The 26,373-nt window shown below is 40.1% G+C and overlaps 2 protein-coding genes and 1 long non-coding RNA gene across 3 annotated transcripts in view; 2 read left to right on the plus strand and 1 right to left on the minus strand.

Moving 5' to 3' along the window:
- SH3D19 (SH3 domain containing 19) overlaps positions 1-26,373 on the minus strand; it is a 156,186-nt gene that overhangs the window by 124,611 nt on the left and 5,202 nt on the right.
- On the plus strand, positions 142-7,863 carry PRSS48 (serine protease 48). The gene is given in 7 exon segments (XM_006174421.3): positions 142-1,223; positions 2,155-2,199; positions 2,368-2,530; positions 4,395-4,657; positions 5,361-5,530; positions 7,590-7,742; positions 7,744-7,863. Coding segments are annotated over 7 exon segments (957 nt in total). The 5' UTR covers positions 142-1,180.
- Positions 9,003-14,647, plus strand: LOC116658944. The gene is made up of 3 exons (XR_004314163.1): positions 9,003-9,526; positions 10,393-10,394; positions 14,637-14,647. It is a non-coding gene; the product is annotated as an uncharacterized LOC116658944 (long non-coding RNA).

The raw sequence follows: 26,373 nt of genomic DNA on the forward strand, positions 1-26,373 counted from the left end.
GTTTCAGCCCATAAAAATATCTTTAAAATAATCCCTCTTTAAACTAGTTTAAGGGAGTCTCTGTTGGAACTGAGTAACTTTTACCAAAACAGCTACAGGTTCTGGTCTTCTATTATTTTTAAAAATTATTCATGTGTTTCTTTCAAACTTCCCAAAATTTTAAGCTGCAAGAGAGCAATAACATGCTTTAACACTTCACTGAATTCTGCCTCCACAGACCTAGTACAGAAAACATAAAAGGCACGGAGAAGAATTCTGTGGCAGATGCTACGCTGAACCACACAGACCCCTCTTCAGGACTGAAGCTTTCAGTTCCCTAGCAACCAGGGGCGCCTGCTGCTGACAGTTCAAAGCCAACTCCAAATCCAAGAACGGCGGCCAAAGCCACCTCACCCAAAGCAATGCTCACTCCACGGAGGGAACCTTCATCCAGTCATTCAGAAGTCCAAGGGCCTGGCCTTCTAGTCTCAGTTGAGGACACCTTCAAAGGGCCACCCCAGCTCAGAGCAACTCGTGGGATTGGCTGAGGCCTCTTCTGCAAATACATTACATGAGCGAGCTCTCTGCCCTATCCTGCTTCCATCCTCCCTCAAGGGGTTGATCCTAAGACCACTCCCCAATAAACTTCTTGCACACAAATCTCTGTCATAGAGTCTATTTCCCAGAAAATCTGACTCGCAGTATATTCTATAGCTAACATTGTAAATAAACATGAAAACAAAAAAATTGGAAAAAATTAGCCAGGTTAATTTCCTCTTTCCCACTTCCTGCTTTTGAAGAATCTTGCCCTCTTCTGTTTTTCTGCTAGAGAAAGGGTTCTGTTCCTTTCAGTGCCCTCCAACCTGCCCTGGGCAGGCAGCTACTGTACCCACCCCTCCCCACCTCCTCTAGGCTCTGGAGGCAGAAGCTCCAGACACCCTGCTCTCCCTGGACAGCAGGGGGCACCTCAAGCCCCAGCTCCTCCCCCTGGGTCCTCAGCTGCACTTCTCAGGCCTGGTCCCTTCAGTGCCTGGCGCAGGGTGAAGACCAGAAAAGAGGAGGGGGGTGAAGCCAAGGAATCCATCTAGGAGATTTAGGAGGAGAAGCAGTCCCGCCCCTCTTCTCCAGCTGCTCCCCAGCAGGCCTCTCCCTGGAAGCCTGAGTCCAGAGAGCTGGAGGTGCTGACTCTGAGGACAGGAAAATGGGCCCTGCCGGCTGTCTCTTCCTGCTGCCCCTTCTGCTGGGTGAGCCCCTGAGGTGGGGGTGGGGGCAGGGGAGAAGGGAGAGGCAGAGGTTTTCTGGCTCAAGAAGTTACATGTAGAGTAATATAATGCTTCACCCACGGGATGTGACTTCTGAATACCACGCCCCAAGAGAGTCCTGAGTCGACCCTCTATGCCAGGCCCCAAGTGTTCCAAGGCTCTTGGATATAGCAAGCAATAAACACAATTAAGATCCCTGCCCTTGTGGGGCTTATAATCAATGCATATATTAAATACACAAATTATAAGGGAGGTTGGAAAGTAATAAATACTGTGACAAGAATGGGGCATCTAGGTGCAGGGACAGTAGGTATTATTTTAAACAGGGTGGTCAAGGAAGGTTTCGCTAAGAAGTTATTTGAGCAAAGACATGAAGGAGATGAGTAATTTAACTAAGAGGACCTAGGAAAAGAGCATTTTAAGCAGAGGGAACTGGAAGTACAAATGCTGTTCAATGATTACAGGAATAAGCTTGTTCATTTATTTTTCTGGCTTACAGTGACTTAAAAGCAGGGTAGGCTAGGAGTAGCAAAAAGATGACAGGTAGCAAAAAAGAAAGCTACACAAATACTGCAAAATGCTAGTTTAGTTAAAGAAAACTCAGCAAAAGTAAATAGCTTATAAACGTCAAAATCATGGGAAGGCATTAATGTATTTACAACCTCACATATTTGATATTCCTGATGGCAACTGTGAATTATCAAGTAAAAGTTCAATTACGTTCCATGTAAGTCACCAAAAAAGAAAGGTATTTATGTATTTATCAAGATTCCCACTAATGCACAGATACTTATAAAAATTTGGCCTTTAACACCAATCTGAGAAATTTAAATAGGCAGAAAGCCTCTCTGTTCAGTGAGTCTAGATATAAGATATGTTATTATATATTAATGATATGGTGTATTTGTCTTAGGGTCTTGCCTATCCTTTTCTCTCCAAAAGAAGTCTCTGCAGTCAGGTGAGTGGTCTCCACTTGGGCCCAAGACTGCTGGGTTTGAAACTGGAATAGGATGGAGTGGGGAAGCTAGGGAGGACTCAGGTTGTGGGCATAGATGGGAGTCTGGAGATGATGAGAAGACAAAGATTAGATTAGACTCCCGTATTTGTCTCTTTCCTCTTTCTCTAGTGTGTGGACGACCTGTGTACTCAAGCCGTGTTGTGGGTGGCCAGGACGCTGCTGCCAGGCGCTGGCCTTGGCAGGTCAGCGTGCAAATAGGTGGGACCCACATCTGCGGGGGTTCCCTCGTCAGTGACAGGTGGATACTGACAGCAGCACACTGCATAAGCACGTGAGTTTTGGCTGGTGGCTAGCACACAGATAGGTTCTCAATAAATACTTGAATGAATTCATGAATGAACCAACAGACAAATGAAAGTGGTAAGATGAACAGACAGAAGGAAACCTAGGTTACCTTGGACTAGGGACAAGGCACAGAGGAAGAAAAAAAATGACGAAGATAGTCATCATATCAGAAACTTTTCTTACTTTTCACCAAATCACTTCCTAAAGTCAGGGAATTTTGTCTTAAGCTGTTTTGGGTCACAACCACAATCTGTGAGAGCAAGGTACCATGTGGTGAGCTGCCACAGAGAGGGCCATGTCAACTTGATGTCTACAGCCAAACAGCTAGTGAGGACGCAAGAGACCCTCCCTGAGTCAAGCCTTGAGATGACACTGCAGCCTACCTTGACTATAGACTGGTCAGAGGCACCCAGATTCCTGAGCCACGGAAACTGAAATCTTTGTTGCTTTACGCCTCTAAGCTTTGTGGTAACTTGTTATGCCATAATAGATAACATATATACAGAAATCAAAATGACACGACTTTTCAATAACAAACTGAAAGTTCAAAGAAAATAGAGTAATAACTTCAAAATGCTGAGAGAATTCCAACTTAGAATTCTACCCATATTTACAAACTATCAATAAAGTGTGGGATAGAAACAAGACATCTTCAAATATACAAAGCAGCAAAAATAATTTCCTCTCATGCACATTTTCTCAGGAAGCCACAGGAGAATGTGCTTCACCAAAACAAAGTGGGGGAAAACATGGGGTCCAGAAAAAATAGAATATAACATAGAAGAGAAACCCCAAGAAAATCATAAAGAAAAATGCCAAGATTGGAGTTAGAGAGTAGAGGGCTAAAAAAAAAAAAAAAAAAAAAAAGACAGTACTGATAGAATGCCTAACTGGTATCAACATGTTGAGAGATTTACACTCTGGCAGACAGTTTGGGGAACAAATAATTAGTTAGTGACAGGTACAAAGAAAACTAAAAAAACAAAGAAAGTAAGATCACATTATTAACTCCAGGAGAAACAAAAAGTTTTACATGAAATCTAATTACAGTACCCAATATAACCCAGTAGTGAATAATGTTTTCATAGTCACAAGAACATACACATTAAATACTGATCTAGCAAAAAGTTATACTAGGTTAGGAGGATGGTGAAAAGGAACTGGGGGCGGGGGGTTGGCAACAACTGTTGGTTCAATCCTCACCTTCCACAGTAGGAATACAATATTCTAAAACTGAAAGAAAAAAAATAACGGCAATATATAGGGTTTCTTGAAAATACAAGGGAAATGCTAAAATAAAGAGCTAAGAGTTGAAAGCAACTGCCTTTGGATAGCATGAATTGAGGGCAGTAGGGCAGAGAACTTCTGTTATTTATTTTTTGTAAATCTTATCAAATTACTTGACATTTTAAATTATACACAGACACACATATAAAACTTTGGTGATTATATTTTGCTTTAATTTTTATTTAGAAATAAAGGTCTAGTGCTCAGAAATCAAAAGGGAAAATAAAACAATGACTATTCAGCATATTGTTGATGGCTGAACTTATGAAGAATGAGAGAGGTGAATAAGAGAAGCAGAGAAAAACTACAGGACAAAACTCTGGCCATAGACATATAAAAGGAGACCACAGAAACAAAGGACAACAAAAGAAAGAGTGGTCAGGGAGGGAAGGAAGGAGAAAGGAGACAAACCAACCCCATGCCAAGTTGGAAACAGCCTAGTTAATCTCAAGTCTGTTACACTCCCTTCTTGCCTAAAGACTTAGTGCTACACATAGGCAGCTTGTTTTGACTCAGCACAAAAGCATGCTCCACTTTCTTTCTCTGCCTTCTCTTCCCCTTAGGAAATGGATTCCTTTCTTATATACTGTGTGGCTTGGATCAACTGAAATAGGCAGTTCAAATACAGGTGTGAGGCATCAAGTGTCCCGAATCGTCCTCCATCCCAAATACCAGGGTACCACTGGAGACATCGCCTTGTTGAGGCTGCTCTCTAGAGTCACCTACAGTTCTTCCATCATGCCCATCTGCTTGCCCAATGTCAAACAGAAGTGGAAAGTTCCAGACTTCTGCTGGGTGACTGGATGGGGAAAACTGAAAAATGAAGGTGAGAATGGATGGAGAAAGGGACTGTTTTATATATCGCCTTTGTATACCCACTCCAGAATAGTCACATTCTCGGCATCACATTACTATGGCAAATATTTTCAACAAAACCAAATCAATCTATTGATACTATCTATAAGTCTTCAAATAAAATGTTTATTTATATGTTTATTTACTCTTATATCCTGCCTAGAGGCTAGTATAGCTGCAAGAGCAGATACTCGCAATTTAAACACAATCTATTCTCTCTGAAACAGATGTTAAGAAACCTGATTTAAAGTTTGGAAAGAGTCTAGTATTTTTTTTTTAATCTGTTTTTCAAGTGTTGTGTCAACTCTTTCCCAGGATGGAGTAAAGGTAAGCCAGGAAATGATCTGGGAGCAGAAAAATGGGAAAGGAAAAAGTTAGAATACTTCAGAATACACACACCTTAACCAAAATGTATCAGAATTTCTCTTTATTTAGAACATTAGGAAAGCCCCCATGTGGCACATTAGAAAAAACCCAAACAAATAGAATTTGAACTACCCATTATTTTAGATTAACTGTTACCCCCCCCCCCCAAAGGCTCTTCCATTAGCCAACATGATTGGGAAGTGTATTCTGCTTTTGGACTCCCATTCAGAGATTTCGGTGTATCATGACTGAATGTTGTCCCTGCACCTTTAGGTTGCTTTTCCTTTCATTCCTATTTCTCTCTACAGATTCTGATTACGCTTCCACCCTTCAGGAAGCAAAAATACCCATCATTGAACGCCAGACTTGTGAAAAAATCTACAATCCAGTTGGTTTCTTATTGCCAGAAACAGAGCCGGTCATCCAGGAAAGCATGATTTGTGCTGGTGATCTTAAACAAAAAAAGGATGCTTGCCAGGTTAGGGTTTGCTCTTGAATTTTTTTAACATGAGATCTTAATTTGGATCCAGTTTCTCCCATCTGTAACTAACAGTGAATTTGGAAATCAGGAGACAAGGGTTCTGACAATAATTCTTGTCTTAACCCGGGTAAGTCACTTAACCTTTATCAATGAATTTAACCTCTTCAACTATTGATCTAGCGTAATGCTTACCACTGGTGTTTGGGTTTTCACAATCTTGTATGTTTTTGTAAATATATTAAGAGGTTAATGTAGAACTGCCAACCTTCTCATTATTTCAAGTAAGAAACATTTCATTTTACACTTAAAAGATGCCATTCCACTGTCTCCTGATCATAACTGTCTGATGGAAAATCAGCCATCATTTGTGTCTTCTTCCACTGAGTGTGATGTGTTGTTTTGCTCTGGCTGCTTTCATTATATTATCCTTCATATTTGATTGTTACAAGTTTGACGGTAATGTGCTAGGCGTGATTTTCTTTGTCTTTATCCCACTTGGAATTCACTGAGTTTTTTTTTTAATCTATTCTTTTACCTTTCATCAAAACTTCGGAAATTTTCATTCACAATTTCTTCAAATGTTATTCTGCTTCATTTCTCTCTTTTCCTCTTCTTGTTGAAACAGGAAATTTATAAGTTACACCTTTTGGTATTTTCACACTGGGCCCTGATACCCTATATTTTATTTTTAAAACCTTTTTCTGTTTTTCAAATTGGATACTTTAATTTATATTCACAATCACTGCTTCTTTCAACTACAATCTACCTTTTACTGTTAAGTTCACCTAGTAAAATTTTTATTTCATGTATTTCACCTTTTAGTTCTAGGATGACCACTTGGGTTTTATTTTCTCCCCACCCTCCACATCTTTCTATTTCTCAGCCAAAACTTCCTATCTGTTACTGTATATTCATTATTTAGAAATCAAACAATGAGACAACTTCACACCCACTAGGATGGCTATAATCAAGATAGGTAATAGTAAGACTTGACAAGGTATGTGGAGAAACTGGATCTTTATACACCTAGTGAGAATGTAAAATGGTGCAGCCACTTTGGAAACCTCAAAAGATTAAGTATAGAGATACCATTTGATCCAGGAATTCTACTCCTAAATACACACCCAAGAGAAATGATAACATTTATCTATATAAAAATTTGTACTTGAAAGTTCATTGCAGCATTATTCATAATAGCCAAAAAGTCAAAATAACCCAAATGTCCATCAATTGATGACTAAGTAAACAAAATATGGTATATCAATTTAATGGAATACTATTCAGCCATAAAAAGGAATGGAGTACTTATACATGTTATAATATGGATGAACCTTAAAAAGAGTATGCTAAGTGAAAGAAGCTAGACACACGGGAAAAGGTCATATATTACATGATTCCATTTATACATAATTTTGATAATATGCAAATCCACAGAGGCAGAAAGCAGATAACTGGCTGGCCTAGGGCTAGAAGGAATGGGAGGTAATGAAGGTGATGGCTAAAGGGTATGAGGTTTCTTTTCGGGGTGATAAAAATGGATTGTGGTGATGGCTGAACAACACTGAATATACTAAAAACCACTGAACTGTACACTTTAAATGGGTGAATTGTAAGTATGTGAATTACATCTCAATAAAGCTGTCACAAAAAGAAACAGCAAGATTGAATCATACCACCAACTACTATCACTTACTTTATATAAGAAAGGATTATTTTAACACTAAAAAAGGCAGTAAGAACCTAAGAATAGAAAAATAAGGACAGTTCATTCAACTGAATAAATTTAACTTCAGTGAAAAACTCTTCTTTCTTTTTAATCACAGATGAATATTTCAAAACTACTGATATATTTGGCTAAGGTCTCTGCTAATTCCAAAGTCTATGATTCTAAATTTCCATGTCTCCTCCACCACGGTGGGAAGTTCAGCTCCCTCCAGAGATTTATGTCTCCACAGCTCCACTGCCCCATTCTAGGGAACACTCCACCCCTTGTGACCACTCTCCTCTACCTGGTCCCTTTTCTCTATGTTAATGACCTTTATTATCTCTTCCTTAGGGTGATTCTGGAGGGCCTCTGTCATGTCAGATTGATAATATATGGATCCAGATAGGACTGACAAGCTGGGGAGTGGGATGCAGTCAATCTTTTCCTGGAGTCTACACCAATGTGATCTACTATCAACAATGGGTTAACACCGTTATCTCGAGAGCTTGAGGTCTTGGCTGCCAACAATCTGGACTTACTTGACTTACTGTCCTCTATTGTACTGCTTTCTCTGGCTCTCCTGGGACCCTCCTATGCCTTTGGGCACATTTCCCTAGGAGAGTAAGCAGTATAGCTGAAACTCCTGGCCAAACAGGGCTAGAAAGGGAAGGCATTGAGAATACACCTCAGGTGCAGAAAACTCATAAGGAGGGTCACTGGGAACTCTGGATGACTTCAATAAAATAATCAGAAATAATTTCTTTTTGAGGTTCTTGATTCTGGAAGTATGTTTTACTGCTTGGAATGTGAACAGCTGAGGAATAAAGATGCCACTTCTGTGCATGGCATTCTTTGTCCCTGACTATGCATCTTGCAAGGCAGGAAGGATGCATTCTATGAATAAGCATTTATGGACACAAATTAAACGGCGACAGAAGCAGGCAAGAAAACAAGTATCTGTGAAGGCAAAAGGAAAGGTCCTCAAGAAAGTATATTAAGGGCTCACTTCATGTCCATGGGTTGCATTACGAGTTTCTTGCCAGGTCTGTGTTTTTGTACTTCCTCCACTATCTTATGCTTCTCCTCTGTGGCAAGGTGTCAAATAAGAAATCCATGTATGTAGTTCAGCTCTGTGTATTTCTGAAATTTTTACTTTTTGAAATATCAATGTGATACCACTAAAAATGGATTAATGCAATAATCTCAAGAGGTGAGGTCTTGGGTTTCAATAATCTGGACCTACCCAGGTTGTTTAATGTCATTTCTATTATAAAGTACTTTAAATGTTTATAAGGAAAAGATTATATCCCTTGCTTAACTAGCATGCTTCTTTTTGTTAAATAATCACATGACCTATTCTATTTCCTCTTCTGCCTAGGCTTCCAGGTGTTCAGAGTTAAGCTTCATACTCGATTTCAGTCATTATCTTTATCCTATACTATCTGGTATAATTCTACTCATACCCTTTTTATTTCAATCATCCTTTCTCATTTGAACGAATTTAGTTTTGTTGCATCTGTGTCCTTTATGGTAAGTCAACCTTCAAAAACAATTTTTTTGGATAAATACACTTAATAGGAAGTGAGGGTAGGTCTGGAAATTTAAAATCTTTGCTAACCCCCTAACCTCACCTCTCATCTAGACTCCCACTACAGCCTCCTAACTGCCATTCTGTTTCGTCACTTACACTTATGCTCAACTTCATTTATTCTCCACACAATTCAGACTAGTGTTTTAAAAATAAAGATTTAAAAAATACTTTTCTACCCTTTCCCCTGTGTACAGCAGTCCAGAATGAGGACCGAAGTCTCCAACAGGACCTATGAAGCCATGCTGGATCTGACCCCAGTCTGCCTCTTTAGCCTCATTCGGCCTCACCCCACTTGCTCTCTGTGCTCTCACTCCCTCAGATACTCCAAGCCTCTTCTAAGCACTGGAATTTTTTATATGCTATTTCCTCTTCCTTACTGCCTTTGCCTACTTAGTTCTTACTGTGCCTTCAGATCTCAACTCACTCTTCACTTTCTCAAGGAAGCTGTCCCTAGCTCTCCTGATGAGAACAAATCCTCCCAATACATATTCTCATAATACTATGGAGCCCTCCTTGATAGGACTCCACATAGCTGTCATTTAACATTCATTTGTGTAATTGTCTAATTAATGTATGTCTGTCTTACTAAAATGTAATGAGGTCCACGAGAGTAAGAATTTTAGTTTTTGCCACCAACTATATTCCAGTCCTAATAAATATTTGTGGAATGAATGAATGAAAAACACAGAATCTCTTTGTTTCCCCAACTAAGAACCTGGGTGTTTTGTTCAGATAGCCCAGAGCCCAGCACAGTATCTTACAGAAAGGAGGTTTTCAAATACTAGTTACATAAAAGGATGAAGGGAGGAAAGAATGTTTCAGTGCCATTCTCCTTACCTCTTTCCAGCTATACGGCACAAAGGAACAAACAGTACACAAAGCAGGTAAACTGAAATGTTTCTCAGAGACAACAATTCAAGCTAAGCAAGCTCTGGAATGACACAGAGGGCAAAGCAAAATGGCAGCTGAGAGAAAAGAACAAGAGAGAGAGGAGGGGCAAGAAAGAAAAATGCAGAAGAAAGGACAGACTAAAATCAAGAACTGGAGAATAAATAGGAAGAGAAAACACACAAATGTATGAGCCACGATAACAGCAAGAGGACATAAAGGTCAAAAGAGTCAAAACACTGCTTCCTGTCATTTCTCCAGACCCTTAGGAAGCAACGGTTCTGCAGCATGGAAATCCGACAAAATTTTTCTCATGAACGAGTTGAAATTTAAAACTTTTGTAGAGACAAGCCCATTCAAATGGAAAGAAAGTGGTATCTAAAGAAGACCACATGACCTCACTGTCCAGATCACTCCTGGTTGGACTTAACTAGGGATGAGCACCTGACTTAAGAGCTGCCTAGCAGGTCGTGGGGCAGTTGGCCTAGCATCTTACTCAACAGATGCACTAAATACTGGACAACCCAACAGACCCTTCTCCTGGGAAATCTGAACATGGGCCCTAATGGTATGTCAGTATGCAATCAACAGTATTAAGTGCCCACTGTGTTCTAGGCACTGTTCTAGGTACTGAAGATACGGCAGCACATGCAACACACAGAGCCTATGTTCTAGGAGTTTACATTCCAGTGGAGGAGAGAGACAGTAACCAGATGCAAAATACAGCCCTCCCTCAGTATCCATGTGGGTTTGTCCTAGGACCTCCATGGATACCAAAATCCAAAATGTTCAAGTTCCTTATATAAAATGGCCCCAGTAAATCGACTCTCCGTATCTGTGAGTTCCAATTCAACCAATCCCAGAGGTGCAAAAACCCTGGTTACGGAGGGCCAACTGTAAATGTTTATTATACTGTTAAGTACAAGAATGTCTGGTAAAGAAAAATAAAACAAAAGCAGCAGATAAGGTATCAGGGTGGGGGAATTCCACTTTAGATAGGGTGGTCAGGGAAGTATCTCTAAGGAGGTGACATTTAGAGAGGCCTGCACGAAAGAGCGAAGCAAGACAAATACCTGGGAGAGAACATTCCAGGTAGACAGAACAGCCAGTACAAAGGTTCTGAGGTGGGAGGGCACTAGGTGTGTGTGAGTTAGAACAGAGGTCACTACTGGAGTACTGTGAGCAGGGGGAATGGGGTGAGAACTGAGAGGGGAGCAGCACCCTGGTAGGCCTCAGTAAGGACTACAAATTGTATTCTCAGTGGGATGAGAAGGCACTGAGGTCTGAAGGCAGGGTCAAGAAATAGAAGAATAGAAAATCCCACACCACGGCTCATGTGGGTATGCAGAGGCCATGAGGGAACTAGGGTGGTAGAGAGGGTAGCTAGGATAGCAGCAGAAATAGGCAAGAAGCAGAAATAATGAGACTCAATACAAATGAGCTAACAAGCAAAACACTAGAGGGCTTTGGTACCCAAACATCAGTGAGGAAGGTTTGATTCCATGAGGCTGTGTGCTGTTTCTGGTCTTCTCTGTCCCCTACCCGCACTACCCTTATAATAAGGCCCCATTAACCAAGGTGAAGAAAGGCACAAGCCCAAGTTTTTTACCATTTACTTTATAAATCATCTAGGACACCTACCTTACTTATTTGCTTTTTCCCTTCTTACCCACAGCAATATTCTTCTCATTCCGTCATCCCATTTCTACCTCAAGGTCTTAATCTGTCCTCTGTACTTGGAAAATCCTTCTCTTATACACCTCAACCCACTTATTTGTCTGTTGATTAGAAAAGGAGGCAGTGAATATCTGAGAAACACACTGAAAGGACCCAAGGAAATGGTTTTAAAAACTAACAGGGAATGGGTGAAGTATATGGTATGCGAATTATATCTCAATAAAGCCGTTTAAAAAAAAAAGAACAGAGATATATGCCCAGGAGAGGGATTGCTGGATCATATGGTAAGTCTATTTTTAGTCTTGAGGAATGTCCAAACTGTTTTCCACAATGGCTGCCCCAAACTACATTTCCACCAATAGTGTAGGAGGGTTCCCTTTTCTCCACACCCTCTCCAGCATTTATCATTCATGGACTTTTGAATGATGGCCATTCTAACTGTTGTGAGGTAATACCTCATTGTAGTTTTGATTTGCACTTCTCTGATAATTAGCAATACTGAGCATTTTTTCATCTGCCTATTGGCCACTTGTATGTCTTCACTGGAGAATTGCTTGTTTAGGTCATCTGCCCATTTTTGGATTGGGTTGTTTGTTTTTTTGTTATTAACTTGTATGAGCTGTTTATATATTCTGGAAATTAAACCCTTGTCAGTCTCATCTTTTGCAAACACTTTCTCCCATTTCATAGATTGTTGTTTCGTTTTGCTTATGGTTTCCTTTGCTGTGCAAAAGTTTGTAAGTTTAATTAGGTCTCATTAGATTATTTTTGCTTTTATTTCTATTGCCTGGGTAGACTGTCCTAGGAGAACGTTGCTGAGATTTATGTCAGATAATGTTTTGCTTATGTTTTCTTCTAAGAAGTTTATAGTGTCTTGTCTTATGTTTAAGTTTATTTTGAGTTTTGAGTGTATTTTTGTGTTTATTTTGAATTTATTTTTGTGTATGGTGTGAGGGAGTATTCTAACTTCATTGATTTACATGCAGCTGTCCAGTTTTCCCAACAGAATTTGCTGAAGAGACTTCTTTATTCCATGTTCTTTCCTCCTTTGTCAAAGATTAATTGACCACAAGTTTGCAGGTTTATTTCTGGGCTCTCTATTCTGTTCCATTTATCCATATGTCTCTTTTTGTACCAATACCATGCTGTTTTGATTACTGTAGCTCCGTAGTACTGTCTGAATCTGGGAGGGTTATTTCTCCAGCTTCATTCTTTTTCTTCAGTGTTGCTTTGGCAATTCTGGGTCTTTTGTGATTCCATATAAATTTTAGGATTATTTGTTCTAGTTCTGTGAAAAATGTCCTGGGTAATTTGATAGGGATCACATTAAATCTGTAGATTACTTTGGGTAGTATGGCCATTTTAATAATATTAATTCTTCCAATCCAAGAACATGGGATGTCTTTCCACTTCTTGAACCTTAATTCAAAAAAATACACACACCTCAATGTTCACAGCAGCACTATTTACAATACCTGAGACATGGAAACAACCTCAATGTCCATCTACAGACAACTGGATAAAGAAGTTGTGGTATATTTATACAATGGAATACTACTCAGCCATAAAGAAATAATAAAATAATGCCATTTGCAGCAACATGGATGGACCTGGAGATTGTCATTCTAAGTGAAGTAAGACAGAAAGAGAAAGAAAAATACCTCATGATATCACTTACATGTGGAACCTGAAAAAACAAAACAAAAAAAGACAAATGAACCTATTTACAAAACAGAAACTGACAGACATAGAAAACAACCTTATGGTTCTGCGAGGAAAGGGGTGGGAAGGGATAAATTGGAAGTTCGAGATTTGCAGATACTAATATATATATATAATAGATAAACAGTAAGTTCATACTGTATAGCACAGGGAACTATATTCAATTTCCTGTAGTAATTTATGGTGAAAAAGAATATGAAAATGAATGTATGGCTGAAGCATTACGCTGTACACTAGAAATTGACACAACATTGTCAACTGACTATACTTTAATAAAAATATATAGAGAATAAAAAAACAAGAACAACAACAAAGAAGTTTTTCTCCCACTTAAACAAAAAACAACTAGTCTGCAGTATATTTAGGGCTTTCTAAAGATCCTCTAAATAATTCTTGTGACAATATTTCAAAAAAGGCTCAAACCAACTATATACATTTTCTATTTCAACTGCTAAAACACAAAATACAAAACTTAACCCAATATATGAATATAGCACCTGGAGGACACATTACTAGAAGACAAAAAAAATCAATAAACATTTGTATTCACAAAACTAAAATGTCACACTTACTGGTAAGGAATTTTGTCCATGACACCACCACTGACCAAATGAGAAGAAATTAACAGGAACATCTTTATATTCTATTTTGGAGCGGGGCTCAACAGCAGTTCTGCCTTAAAAACCTATTTTAATTTGCAGAATTGTTTATTCCTTGGAATATCTGGTTTTAATATGCTCCAATTTTCATTTTCTTGTTTTGAGTAATTTTAATTAAGGTGGGATTTCCTAGGGTCACGTTTAACAAATAAAGCTATATGCTAAGGTTGTTGAAAATCCAATCAGAAAATTTTTTCCCTGAAAGTGAGGAAATACAGTTATTTCCAGATCTTCTATTTATATAATAGACTATTTAAAGTAATCACCCATTTTTTATTTCACTAAATTGTAAAGTCACCCCCCAAATACAGCAATATTATAGAAAAAGGATTCAGAATAACAAAACGTAGATATTATATATTCTTGTATTATTTCAACAACAGGTATTTTATCTTTTCAGATGCTTGGCTTCATTCTAAAGCTATAATATTCTCTATACCAAGCCTGATTATGCTCAGTTTATTTATATACTAGAAATCAGCTGCCTGAGAATTTTGTTAAACATGTTCCTTCTTCAGGAAGGAGGGAAAGGGAAGGAGTCATTCAAAATAAGAAGAGAGTAGATTAATTTTATCCCCTACAATCAGTAAATGAGAAGAAATATTCACTGTCATAAGAAGGAAAAAAAAGACTGAAATCTTTAATGGGAAATTCAATTGCTTTTCAGGATAATTACCTCTATTGACTCAAATTCTCTCCCCAGCATCTTCTACCATGCAAGTCTTTACTTCCTATCTCCATGTGGTTGGAATGAAGTGACTGGGGTCTGGTCCCATGGCTCTTTTTACCACTCTTATGACACCTAGCCCACACTGTCTTGTACCATAATTAACTATGAACACCCAGGCATAAAAAGAATAGGATAGGAAGAGGGCCTAAGGCTCCAAAATGCTAAAGGCATCCTGATTTTAGTGGAAATTAGTGAGAAGAGAACAGATTCTAGACACAGTAGGGTAGTAGAACTGAGATAACATTCAGATTGAATTCGGATGTGATTCAATGGATTGGATGTGGGTGGTGGGAATGAGGGGAAAGGGATGGCTGGGATAGGAGGATGGAAAAGATAAGGATTTTAAAAGAGAAATCAAGAATGATTTCTAGGTTTTTGGCCTGAGGACAGCCATACTATTAAACAAAATGGCAAAGGCTGAAGGAGGAACAGATTTACTGGGCTATCAAATCAAAAGAAAGGCAGAGTAACAGCCCCCAAGGATGTCCCTGTCTAACCCCAGAACCTGTGAGTATGTTACCTTACCTGGTAAAAGCAACTCTGCACATGTGATTAAGCTAAGTATTTTCGAGATGCAGAGGTTATCCTGGATTATCTGGGTAGGCTTAATATAATCACAAATCTTTTTTAAGAGGAATGCAGGAGAGCTGGAGTCAGAGATGTTTATGAGACTGTGCAGAAGACAGAAGAATGGAAGGAGAAGAGAGGAACAAAGAGACTATGCTGCTGGCATTGAGGATGGAGAAAGGGGCCACAAGCCAAGAAATGCAATATACCTCTGACTCCTTTTTATTTTTTTTAGTTTTTTTTGGTGAGGGGAGGAAGGTATAATCCCTTTTCTTTCTTTCTTTCTTTCTCTCTCTCTCTCTCTCTCTCTCTCTCTCTCTCTCTCTTCTCTCTTTCTTTCTCTCTTTCTTCTTTCTTTCTTCCTTTCTTCCTTACTTTCAATGGAGGTACTGGGGATTTGAACCCAGAGCCTCATGCATGCTAAGCATGCACTCTACCACTGAGCTATACCCTTCCCTCTCCTCTGACTCCTTTTAAAATGTTTATACAAATGTAGTTTTTTTAAACCTGGTTTTTTTCCCGTTAATTAGCTTGCTTTTAAAAATTAGCTTATGATAACAGAAAGCTGTGGTTACAACAACTGCAAAGTTTCAGAGTTGAGACTTCTGATCCCTTTTATTAAAAATTCCATGTAAGTAAGCTAGATAAAAAGGAAGGATAGCAGTTGGTTGATCAAAGAAGGTTTGTGTCAATGAATTTTAAATAATGAAAACATTTTGGCCTGAAAAGTTAAAATCACCAGAGTGTCTTCAAAGGCAAGTGTTTGGATTTTAGGAGAAATCGCCTGTACTCCTATGACTTCAATGAAGCTATTTTTATTTCTGAAACAGAGAGCTAACATGAAAGACCTAGAGGATATAATATTTTTAAAAATGCATTTGTTTTACATTCTTTTTGTCCAGAAGCTGCTAAGTTGGTATCATAAAGAAAAATGTTAGCTTAACTTAAAGAGGTCCAATAAATGACTAGTTCCAAAAATGAGTACATTTTAAACTTCTAAAAACAGTTCGCAGAAAAAGTAAAACAAACCAAAGTGACCAGCCTTTCGTTGGAGCTCATCTGGCTTAGCCAAGCCCTTGGAAGAAGGAGCAATCCACTGAACATCAGGATGGGGGAGCAGAGCATCCTGCCATTGGACCATGCTCAATCCTGCACACAGCCAGCTTTGCACAGTACTTTTCAACAAGTGTTGTGTCTCTACAAGTGAAAGACATCTACCAAATACTACATGAGTTCATAAAATATGCTCTAGAAAAATCTTTCTAGAAGAAAGATTATGTTATTCCAGCCATGAATGTAAACTAAGTATATACAAGACAGACCTGGGGATACTCAGGAAAAAAAAAAAAAGGAAAAAAAGGTGCAAGGCCATGCTAAGAAATTTTGAGCTTTAAGGGGAGGATAAAATAAGACACTGAAAGGTTTTAATGCAGAGGAATAAAATGATCAGTTTGCATTTTAGATGAATCACTTTGGTGGTTATGTAGAGAATGGACTAGAGAGAAACAAGCCAGGAGGTAGAGAGGCTAATTAGTTACAAGGCTGTCATGAATGGTGAGAGATGCCTGGACCAGGATGGTAGCCATGAGGATAGAGAGAAGAGGACTGAGTCAAGGGCTAGGTATGGGATATATTCAATAGACTCTGGTAACTGACTGATTGGATATAAGTAGTCACGGTAAGGGAGAACTTCAACCAGGTTTCTGGCTTGGGCAACCTGAGTTGCATCATTCTGTGAGATATGGAACCTTGGAGAAGATAACTTAGGGATGAGAATTTTAAGTTAAACACATCAAGAGTGTATAAAAAAGAAATCCAAACAGACATTACATTTTTACAATAGTATTTATTAAGGAAGCAAGTTGATAAAATTAGAATATATTCCAAAAGCTCAATGGGCCAACTTCTAGTTACTTATTAGTTGCACAGAGTTCATAAAAGATACAATACACAAAGAATTCTAAAACTAAGTTTTTGCCATTAGTTTCAGTCTGCTCACTCTAGCTAACCTCTGAGAAGGCTGTGGTGGATGATGCTGTTACCAGTGTTTCACAGCCCTCCCTGCAGAAGGATTATCCACCCACTCAAGGTACCAGGTGACTTGCAGGGCCTCCTACAGAAGGATTATACCCTCCTGCATCACTAACATCAAGTTGGCAAAAGAAATGTGAATAGAAGTAATATATGCCACTTCTGAGCGTAAGTTTTAAAAGCTGGCACATGGTTTGTCCACTGCTCTTTTTCCCAGTTAGGGATTGCTCCTCCCGCCAGGATCCCAGAATGAAGAAGACAAGTGAGGCTGAGCTGTAGCTCACCAGTTGAATATAACCGTTACATGATACTGAGCTTTACAGATTGTTGGAACCACAGCATCAACAACGGAATATGCCAGACTTGGGATGGATGTAGGTGTCTAACAAACAGCAATGTGTGATTTGTGTTTCCTCTCTTTCAGTTGAATTTTTCTGGCAATCTGACAGCAAAAAAGAAATAGTTGCCAAGTATCCAAAACTAAAACAAAGAATTTTTAACCTGAAAGAAAACTTGATAGAGCTAAACAGTAACTATTTCAGGCTCACATGGACTCTGTTGCAACTACTCAATTCTGCAGACATCATACAAAAGCAGCCATGGATAGTATGTAAATGAATGAGCTTGGCTGTGTTCCAACAAAACTTTATTTACAAAAACAGGCAGCAAGCCAGATTGGGTCCACAGGGTTACAGTTTCCAGACCCCTGGCCTTCATATTGTCAATGAGGAAGCTGACACCCAGAGAGATTAAATCAAGGACAGACAGCTGGTTAGTGGCAAGTTTAGCATTAAAATGCAGGTCTTGTGAATGTAATGTTCTAGAATAGGTTCTGCTGGGTCACAAGATGGAGATGAAATACACAGGAAAAAATAAGGCAGAGAATGCTAAGGGTAGGTTTTGATTAGTTAAACAGCTTTCAATGTCATAAGACGGAATAGGTGAATGAATGATAAATTAGCCAGTGTTTCAAAAATGATCTTCAGAGGAAACACAATTTTACTACTATCACTTCCTCCAAAACGTTATCATTTCTTTTATCAACAGGACAGCATTTGCTCTGATCACAGTAGTAACCTATCTTAAGGCAAAACAAGTTTTTTTAAAAAAATCACAAAATAAACAAAAAATACACTAGACCAGCAGGCAATTATTTCATATGGTATTTTAAATTTATTTTCCTTTCTTTTAATTTCCAAAGTAATATTCATTGGAGGAAACTCAATACAGAAGTATATAAAGTGACACACTCCATGCCCTCCTCAATTCCACTCCCCAGTGTTAATACGTGACTAATTTATAACAGAACATTGCAATAAAGCTACTTTCTCTGAGTCATTCTTTTAAAAACAAAGAGGAATATGGGTTCCCCTGGCCAGATACCCTTTGGAAATCATGTTTTAAAAGGCAACAGACAGTTTAGGGGTTGTCTGTGGCCTAGAATTGAGAAAAGCAAGCTGCCTATGCAGGATTTAAATGGAAGGTCTTGATCCCAGCACTGTAACCAGATGAGTGAGGCTCCTCAAATACCTTGATAATGCTACTGTAGGATACATGAATACTTCAAAAATGCCTAAGAATATCCATACCTTCTCTTTTGGTATTTTACTGGGAAAACTTGGGCCTATTTGCTTATAAAAAGATCAACAATCTCAACCAGTCTTTCCTTTTTTTAAATCTGTACTTGGGTGACATCAGTGACAGTGGGGCAGAATAAAGAACTCCAAAAGTCTGTCCTCCATAAAAGCAATTAAAAACTGGCAGAATCAACTTTTTTGGAACTCTGAAAATTAACCAAAAGTTTGCAACAACCACTTGATGCATTTAAGTACCGTAAAACACTTAAGAAAAACTAGCTGGATTTTGGTTAGAGTAGTGAGCTTTGTGGCATTTTAACTTACCCTGGTCCCATCCTCCTTTCTCTAGCTCAGTGGTAGCCCTGAAAATAACAGCCTGCTTTCCTGGTACCAGTACCAGTACCAGAGGGTGCAGAACAGACCTCATTCTTCACCAAAGATGACCTAATGTTTATGCCAGTTATAAAAGTCTGGTTTTTGAAGTGAAGAAAAAAAAAGTGAATGAAGAGCCGTAAGTAGTAAAACATCCTTCTTTCTTATGGATGAGCTGTATTCCATTACACATATATGCTGCACCTTCTTTATCCATTCATCTACTGATGTGCACTTAAGATGCTTCCATATCTTGGCACTTATAAATAATGTTGCTGTTAATAGCAGGGTGTATGTATCTTTTTGAATTAATTCTTATTTTGTGGCTGGTTTTATTTCTTTGATAACTATGTAAGTTTAAAAAGCTAAAGCTCTAAACGTTCTTAGAAACAATGAACAGTATATAAATATGTAAATTTAAAAAATAGGTGCAGCATATTGTGTATATGTATTTACATGCAATATATTGTGTATGTGCAGTCAAATTGTAACAATTCCTACCTAATAAAACTGAAAAATGAAATAAGCAAATAAAAAGATGACCTAATGGATGGTAATTAACCACATGAAAAGATGTTCAACATTGTTATCCACTAAGGAAATGCACATCAAAGCCATAATGAAATATCACTACACATCTATCAGAAAGGCTAAAACAAAAACAAACAAGAAAAACCTGACAGTACCAAGTACTGGTGAGTATGTGGACCAACTGGAACTCTTACCCATTGCTGATGATAATGCAAAATGGTATAAGCACCACTCTGGAAAACAGTGTGGCAGTTTCTTATAAAGTTAAATATACACATATGGTCCAGCAAACAAATATCCTGGTGCTTAAACCAGAGAAATAAAAAACTTATGTTTATGCAAAAAACCTGTATACAAATATTTATAGCACCTTATTCATAAATACTAAAAACTGAAAACAACCTAAACATCCTTCATTCGGGGTAAATGGATAAAAAACTGTGATGCATTCACGCAATGGAGTACTATTCAGCAGTAACACGGAACAAACTATTGATACACAGAACAACATGAATGAATCTGCACAGCAGTGTGCTGGGTGAAATAATTCCATTTGTATCATATTCTGGAAAAGGCAAAACTAGAGACAGAACAACAGTTCAGTGGTTGCCAGGGGTTAAGGGTGTAGAGAAGGTCTGACTGCAAGGGGTAGCACAGGAATTTCAAGAGGATGAAACTGTTCTATATTCTGACTATGGAGGTGGTCACATGAATCTACACCTGTATTTAAGCTCACGGACCTCTGTACCCAAAAGAAGACAACTTTGTTGTATGTAAATTTAAAAATCAAAGGAGAAAAAAAAAAAAAGACCTCAGGGGTTCAAGTCCCAGCTCTAGTTCTCTCTGCCCCATTTTTCTTATCTTAAAAACGGAAACCAACTTTATGATTATTAGATTCCACGAGTTCCTGACATAGGTTAAGCACTAACTCGTGACTGAAAAATAAAATGTTTTATTCAGACGTGCTAAACGGTTGGTACTTTGTAAAAACCTACTGCAGGAGTTAAGAAATCTAGTTTTCAGCGAACACAGCAAAGGATTACAGGACACTGGAATTAAAACCCCCAATTCTTCATTACTTTCATTAAACATTCACTGGAAACCTAGGAGGTGATGAGATTTACAAAATCCTTGCGCTCAAGTTTTGTCGCAACTGCTACATAACTTTACTGGCCCCGATATTTAATACTAATAGCAAACGCGCTCTAATTAAGGTTTAATACCACATGTTTGGTATCACTGTCCCTTTCCCGGGGAGGGTGTCAACAGGCCAGCTCCTCGTCCCCAGGCAGGGCACGTCAGCAGCGCTGGGCCTGGCGCTCGCGTCACCAGCCGGGTCATCCCTCCTCAGAAAGAGCTCTGGCAATGTCCACCCTCCACCCATTCCACATAGACAGGGGGGGTTGGCGCTTTTTAAGCAGCAGCTGCTGCTCTAACTAACGGCGGCTCTCATCTTCCCACTCTCTCTCTTTACCTGAAAAGCAGCCTCCTTTGCATGGCCAGACGTCCAAACCCAAACTCGAACCTTCACGTCCGATTCAACAGAGACCCAAGATGGCGGAGCCGTCGGGCCAGGAGTGGCCGAGCGACGCTGAGAAGGAGCAACTGCGGCTGCGCGTGGAGCCTGGGGGCCGCCTCCGGGGGTGGGGGTGGGGGGGGCCGCCTCCGGGGGTGGGGGTGGGGCCGCCTCCGGGGTGGTGGGGGGGACCCCTGGGCTGTCAAGGGTTCCAGGCCCTGCGGGGCTGCTTCACTGCCACGGCGGCCAAGAACACGCTAAAGTGAGGCCGTTAGGAAGGACTCCCGGCGCTGGACTTGACATCCATTTGCTGCCCCCCTAGCCCAGAGCCTGCCGCCAGCTGTACGGAGAGCACCAAGGGGCAAACGTTGAATGGTCTTAAGACCAAAAAGACAACAGGAAAATTTCTTGTGCGTTAGAACATACTGGTTCGGTGAGCCACGGACAGAGTAGAAAGTCACTCTCCATCATTGGGTCCACAAGGATTCGGGTTAGAATAAAATGTGATCAAGTGAACAATAAAGACAACATCACATCATTTTTTAAAAAATTCTATTCTATTCTGACAGATACGTATTGAACATATGTGCCAGGCACCCTTCTGAGTTACGGGGCTGTAACAACGAACGAAATAAATCTTCCCTCGTGGAACTCATTCCTGAAAGAGTGTTCAGGTCACGCATGGAATCTGCCACTTTTACCTGCTCTCCATTCTAAGAAACCTCAGACCACCACCCCAGACCTCAAGTCCCATCTGACAGAAGCAGCCGCAGGTGATTCTCAATTCTTGCGAGCAGGGAGCCAGGTGGGTACCACAAGACCAACCATCCTTCTCCAGAAGGGACCAGGGATGGGTCTGGAAAGGTAGCTATCTATAGTTTGTCACTGGCCTCTGAGGTCAACCAGCATGAGAACCTGCCCAAAAAGGGTGCTCTGTGCAGGGCTGTGGCTGGCCAACCTACTTGGGTCCTCATTCTTGGGGAGGCTGACTGTAAGAAAAGCAAGAGAGGGCCAATTATTCAGTAGGTTCAGAAGCCACGGAAGCACATAGAGGTAAACTGAGTCACAAAAATGGTGTTGTCAGTGACATAAGGAATAACCATCATCTCAACTTGCAAAGGAGTGTTCTCTGCTGTCAGTTTCCTAGAACTGCTCCTATTTCCAAATGACTTCTGAGGCCACTTCCTGTGTCTTCCACCTTACTAGTGTATCCTTATAGTAAGCCTCCCATCAGCTAAGGTTAGCATAACAGGCCTCTATTCCTTGCAATCTGAAAGAATGTAGCTATTATGTACATTGCTTTCCAATTACATCAACAATAGCTCCTTACATCATTCTTTATGTGGAGTTTTTTTAGGCTACGGATCATAGCAGGACTGCATAAAATCTGTGTATAAAATGCACAGTGGATTCCATTTATTTCTTCTGCTTGACTCAAAGGCATCACAACATGAATTACTTATGATGGAGAAACATTACAGTTCAAATTACAAAGAAAGTGCACTGAAACTGCTCAACATCACGTTTTTTAATAGGACACTAAACCCATGAGTCTCACTCACCTCACATAGAACTTCAAAACTTCAGCTCTCCAACAACTATTCCAAGGTAATTAATCAGGAAATCTGAGGGTGAGGTCACGAGTGTACATCTTTTTAAAAACTCCCCAGTCAATTCTGATGTTCAACCAGCACCGAGAACTCTGGCACTGAGGTAGAAGTAACTGAGGGCCCTGTTACTCAAAGTGTGGTCCAGGGACCAGTCGCAGCAGCAACACCTGGGGCTTGGTAGAAATGCAGAATCTCAGGCTCCACCCAAAACCTGCTAAATCAAGATCTTCATTTTTACAAGCTCACCAGGTGATTTATAGGCATATGAAAGTTTGAGAAGCCCTGTTTAAAGGTCCCATTGCTATAGAAACAGTGAGAAATACCACAAAATGTTTGAAAGTTGAATACCACAAGAAGAAAGAAGAATTAGGAATAGAACAGCATAAAAGATAAAATGTTTGTGATCATTAGGCATTTCACATTATTAAGCATCTAATTAAGAGTAATCAGTATTCAAATACAAGTCTGCACATTTTAAAACTCGCAACACCACTCCTTACTCCAAATGAATTCCACTTACAAACCACACCCTCCACTGGCAGGAGTTATACCTCAACTGAGAAACACAAATCTACCTGATCATCTCCAGCTAGCTCGTCATCTCCACTGACCTAGTGTGTGTTCAGGGTGAGTCCTTGTGAGGAAATAAAGGGGGGTGGTGACTAGACAAGAAAGGAGCATTTACATGGGTGGCCCCTGCTGAAGGGCCTTCCAGGTTTTTAGTGAACAGCTCTCTACTGGGCTCAAAGGACTATTTGGAAATGGCGATATTTATTGCCAGAAAAACGAATTCTCCACATGTTGTGCAAACATTTTCTGTGCCCCTTGTTCTTGGCTAGCTCTCAGAGAAAAAGCACTTAGCTTTCTTCCAGTATAGCGATTCCTTGATTGATGTCTCTTGAGAAAACAACGCGCTGGTACAATGAAGGCAGCTGTAGCGAAAACAAAACTCTGAATCCTAAGCAGCAGCCCTGGCGTGCTTTATAAGCTCATCTGTGATGCCACTGCTAGTCTGCATGTCTGCTTCAGAGGAAGGACAAAATCACCTCCCTTCACAGCTTCTAGTTATTTATTCCCTGAGAAGGATTCAGACCTGGCACCCAGCCAAACAACAAAATCAGAAAACTGTGTTCAGATTCTATAGATTTCCTTTTCAATGCCCTTAAACTTGTCCAAGGATGACTGTGACTCTCTTCAAGAACCGTACATCACACATGAGAACTTGAAGTTTATAAGCATGTTTTCCATAGTAAACTTGTAGAGAGTAGAATGAATAATTCCCTTTCAAAAGATGCACAAGTGGGGGGAGGGCTCTAAGTTATTTGTCCAAGGTCACAGCACAATCAAGTACAAAAGAGCAACAGGAACCTACGTATCCTAAGGTAACCTCACGTTAACAAAATCCACGATAGCCTGGTGGTAGGAGAGAGAAACAAGACCAAGTTAGAATCTTTATCAGTCAGGACTTGCATTTGGCTGCTAGTTACAAAGACCTAAGATAACAGTGGCTGAAATTAGACAGGATTTTTCTCCAATAAAGGAGGAGGCAGGCAATCAAAAACTCATACGATGACTATATCCCATCCACTGAGATTCCATCCATTCTCAGTGCATGGCTTCCAACCTCAGGTTAACCTCATGACGCAGGTTGGTTGCCGTGAGCTACACACCAGTGTTCCTGGTAGGAGGGGGAAGGAAGGTGATGAGGGCAAAGGGATAGTCTGTGCAGTTAAGTACCCTTTGAAGAAATTTCCTAGAAATGCCGCTCAACAACTTTTACTTGCATCTCATTAGCAGGCTGGGTGAAGCAGTTTCCTAGGCAGGTAGGGACATTGCCACATTCAGCAGTGCCATTCCACTGACTAAGGAAGACAGGAATGAGTGTTGGGTAGGCAACTACAAGTCTGCCACTAGTGGCTGCCTAGGTACGTTGCCCTGGGTAGATTATTCCCCGCTCTAGGCCTCAGATTTCTCATCTGTAAAATTGAAGGAAATCATCACACCTACCTCATGAGATTGCTATGAGGACTAAGTGAGAAAAATGCATGGAAAACAATTAGAATGCTACCGTGGGACCCAGGGCACAATAAATATTAACTCATTGTTATTATTTGATGATCCCTGTCCAGTGCTTTTCCAAATTCTTCTCAGACACTACTTCCTCTCCATTTCTAAAATTGGAAGGGAATTCATATTAGTACATGTTGATACTCTAGTGTGATTTGAGTTTTCATCAAAGGTCACCTCGAGTAGGATATGCATTTCATGCCTTTCCTTTCTAATTATGGAGAAAGTATGTGCCAGACTCAGCACACATCAGATATTCTGGACAGAATTAGGGTCGAGGAATTGAGCTTACATTCCCCAAAAGACAGAGTCTAAACACAATCCCAATGTAGATGTCTGGAGAGCCTGAAGAAACTAAGGTGAAAGTAAAAATCATCATCATCATCATCATCTTTCCTGTATAGAAGAAAATAAAAAAAGTATGTAGATATACTATCCTCAAGAAGGTGGATCATAATTCCTCCCTTCTTAAGTGTGGGCTCCACATAGTCCCGTCCTTCACTACCTGTGGTATGGAAGTGGGGGAGGTGTGCAGGGAGTCATCTTGGAATAGAGAAACCTGCCAGACACACCTCGGCTAGGTGAGCAAGGTCAACATCAACAGTGATGAATGATGTTCCTGCTGTATACACTTAACATGTGGTAAAAATGGTACCTTACCTCCCAAACACCTATCACTCCAGCCTAAACATGAGAAAAACATCAGACAAATCCCCAAAGAGTGACCCTCTACAAACTATCTGGTCAGTACTCCTCAGTGAGGTCAAGGCCCTCGAGAATAAGGAAAATGTGAGAAACCATCCCAGCCAAGAGGAGCCTGAGGAGACAGGACATCTACACGCAGTGTGGTGCCCTGCATAGGGTCCTGCAAAGTAAAAAGATGAATTAGGTACAAACTCTGGCGATCTTAATGATAGGGGAATCTGAACGTGGGGTAGACGGGAAACACTGTACTATCGTCACATTTTTTCTGTAAATCTAAAACTATCCAAAAAAACAAACTTTATTTTGACATAGAAAACAATGGTTTACTGCCTCTGCACCTCTTCCCTTCTAGGCACCCATCCCCACCCAAAGGCAAGCTTGGAGCCCCTAACGGTGAGGCCTACGGCTGCTGGGGGACTGGAACCGATGTTCTACCTTCATATAAACAAGGAGCCAGCCTCCTTCCTCTCCAGCCTTAAACCTTTCCCATGCTCTGCAGCTACTAAACATATATTTACCTCTTGAATTTACTTGATAGCATTTTCCTCGTACCTCTGTTCATGTTCAGTATTATAAATCCCCCCAGAACACGTCCCATGCCTCCCACATTTAAAGTGGGGTATCATCACTTTATCAGTGGAGTGCCTACCTTGAAAGGCAGGTCCTTGCAGGGCAACTTAACCTAATGTGACTGCCCTCTCCGGGTGAGGCAGTGTCTTGAGCTTGGCACCTTTGGCTTTTTCCTACCAATACAGTACTTCATAAGGGGCCTGGAGAACTCCCCCTAGATCTGACCTACACATTGGCAAACTTCTGTAAGCCAAGTTAGAAGTTATTTTTCCTCTCATCTCCTAGAATCATAAAATGTAAAGTTGGAAGTCTCATCCTTTCC

Source organism: Camelus ferus, chromosome 2, assembly GCF_009834535.1.
Source record: "Camelus ferus isolate YT-003-E chromosome 2, BCGSAC_Cfer_1.0, whole genome shotgun sequence".
Lineage (NCBI taxonomy): Eukaryota > Metazoa > Chordata > Mammalia > Artiodactyla > Camelidae > Camelus > Camelus ferus.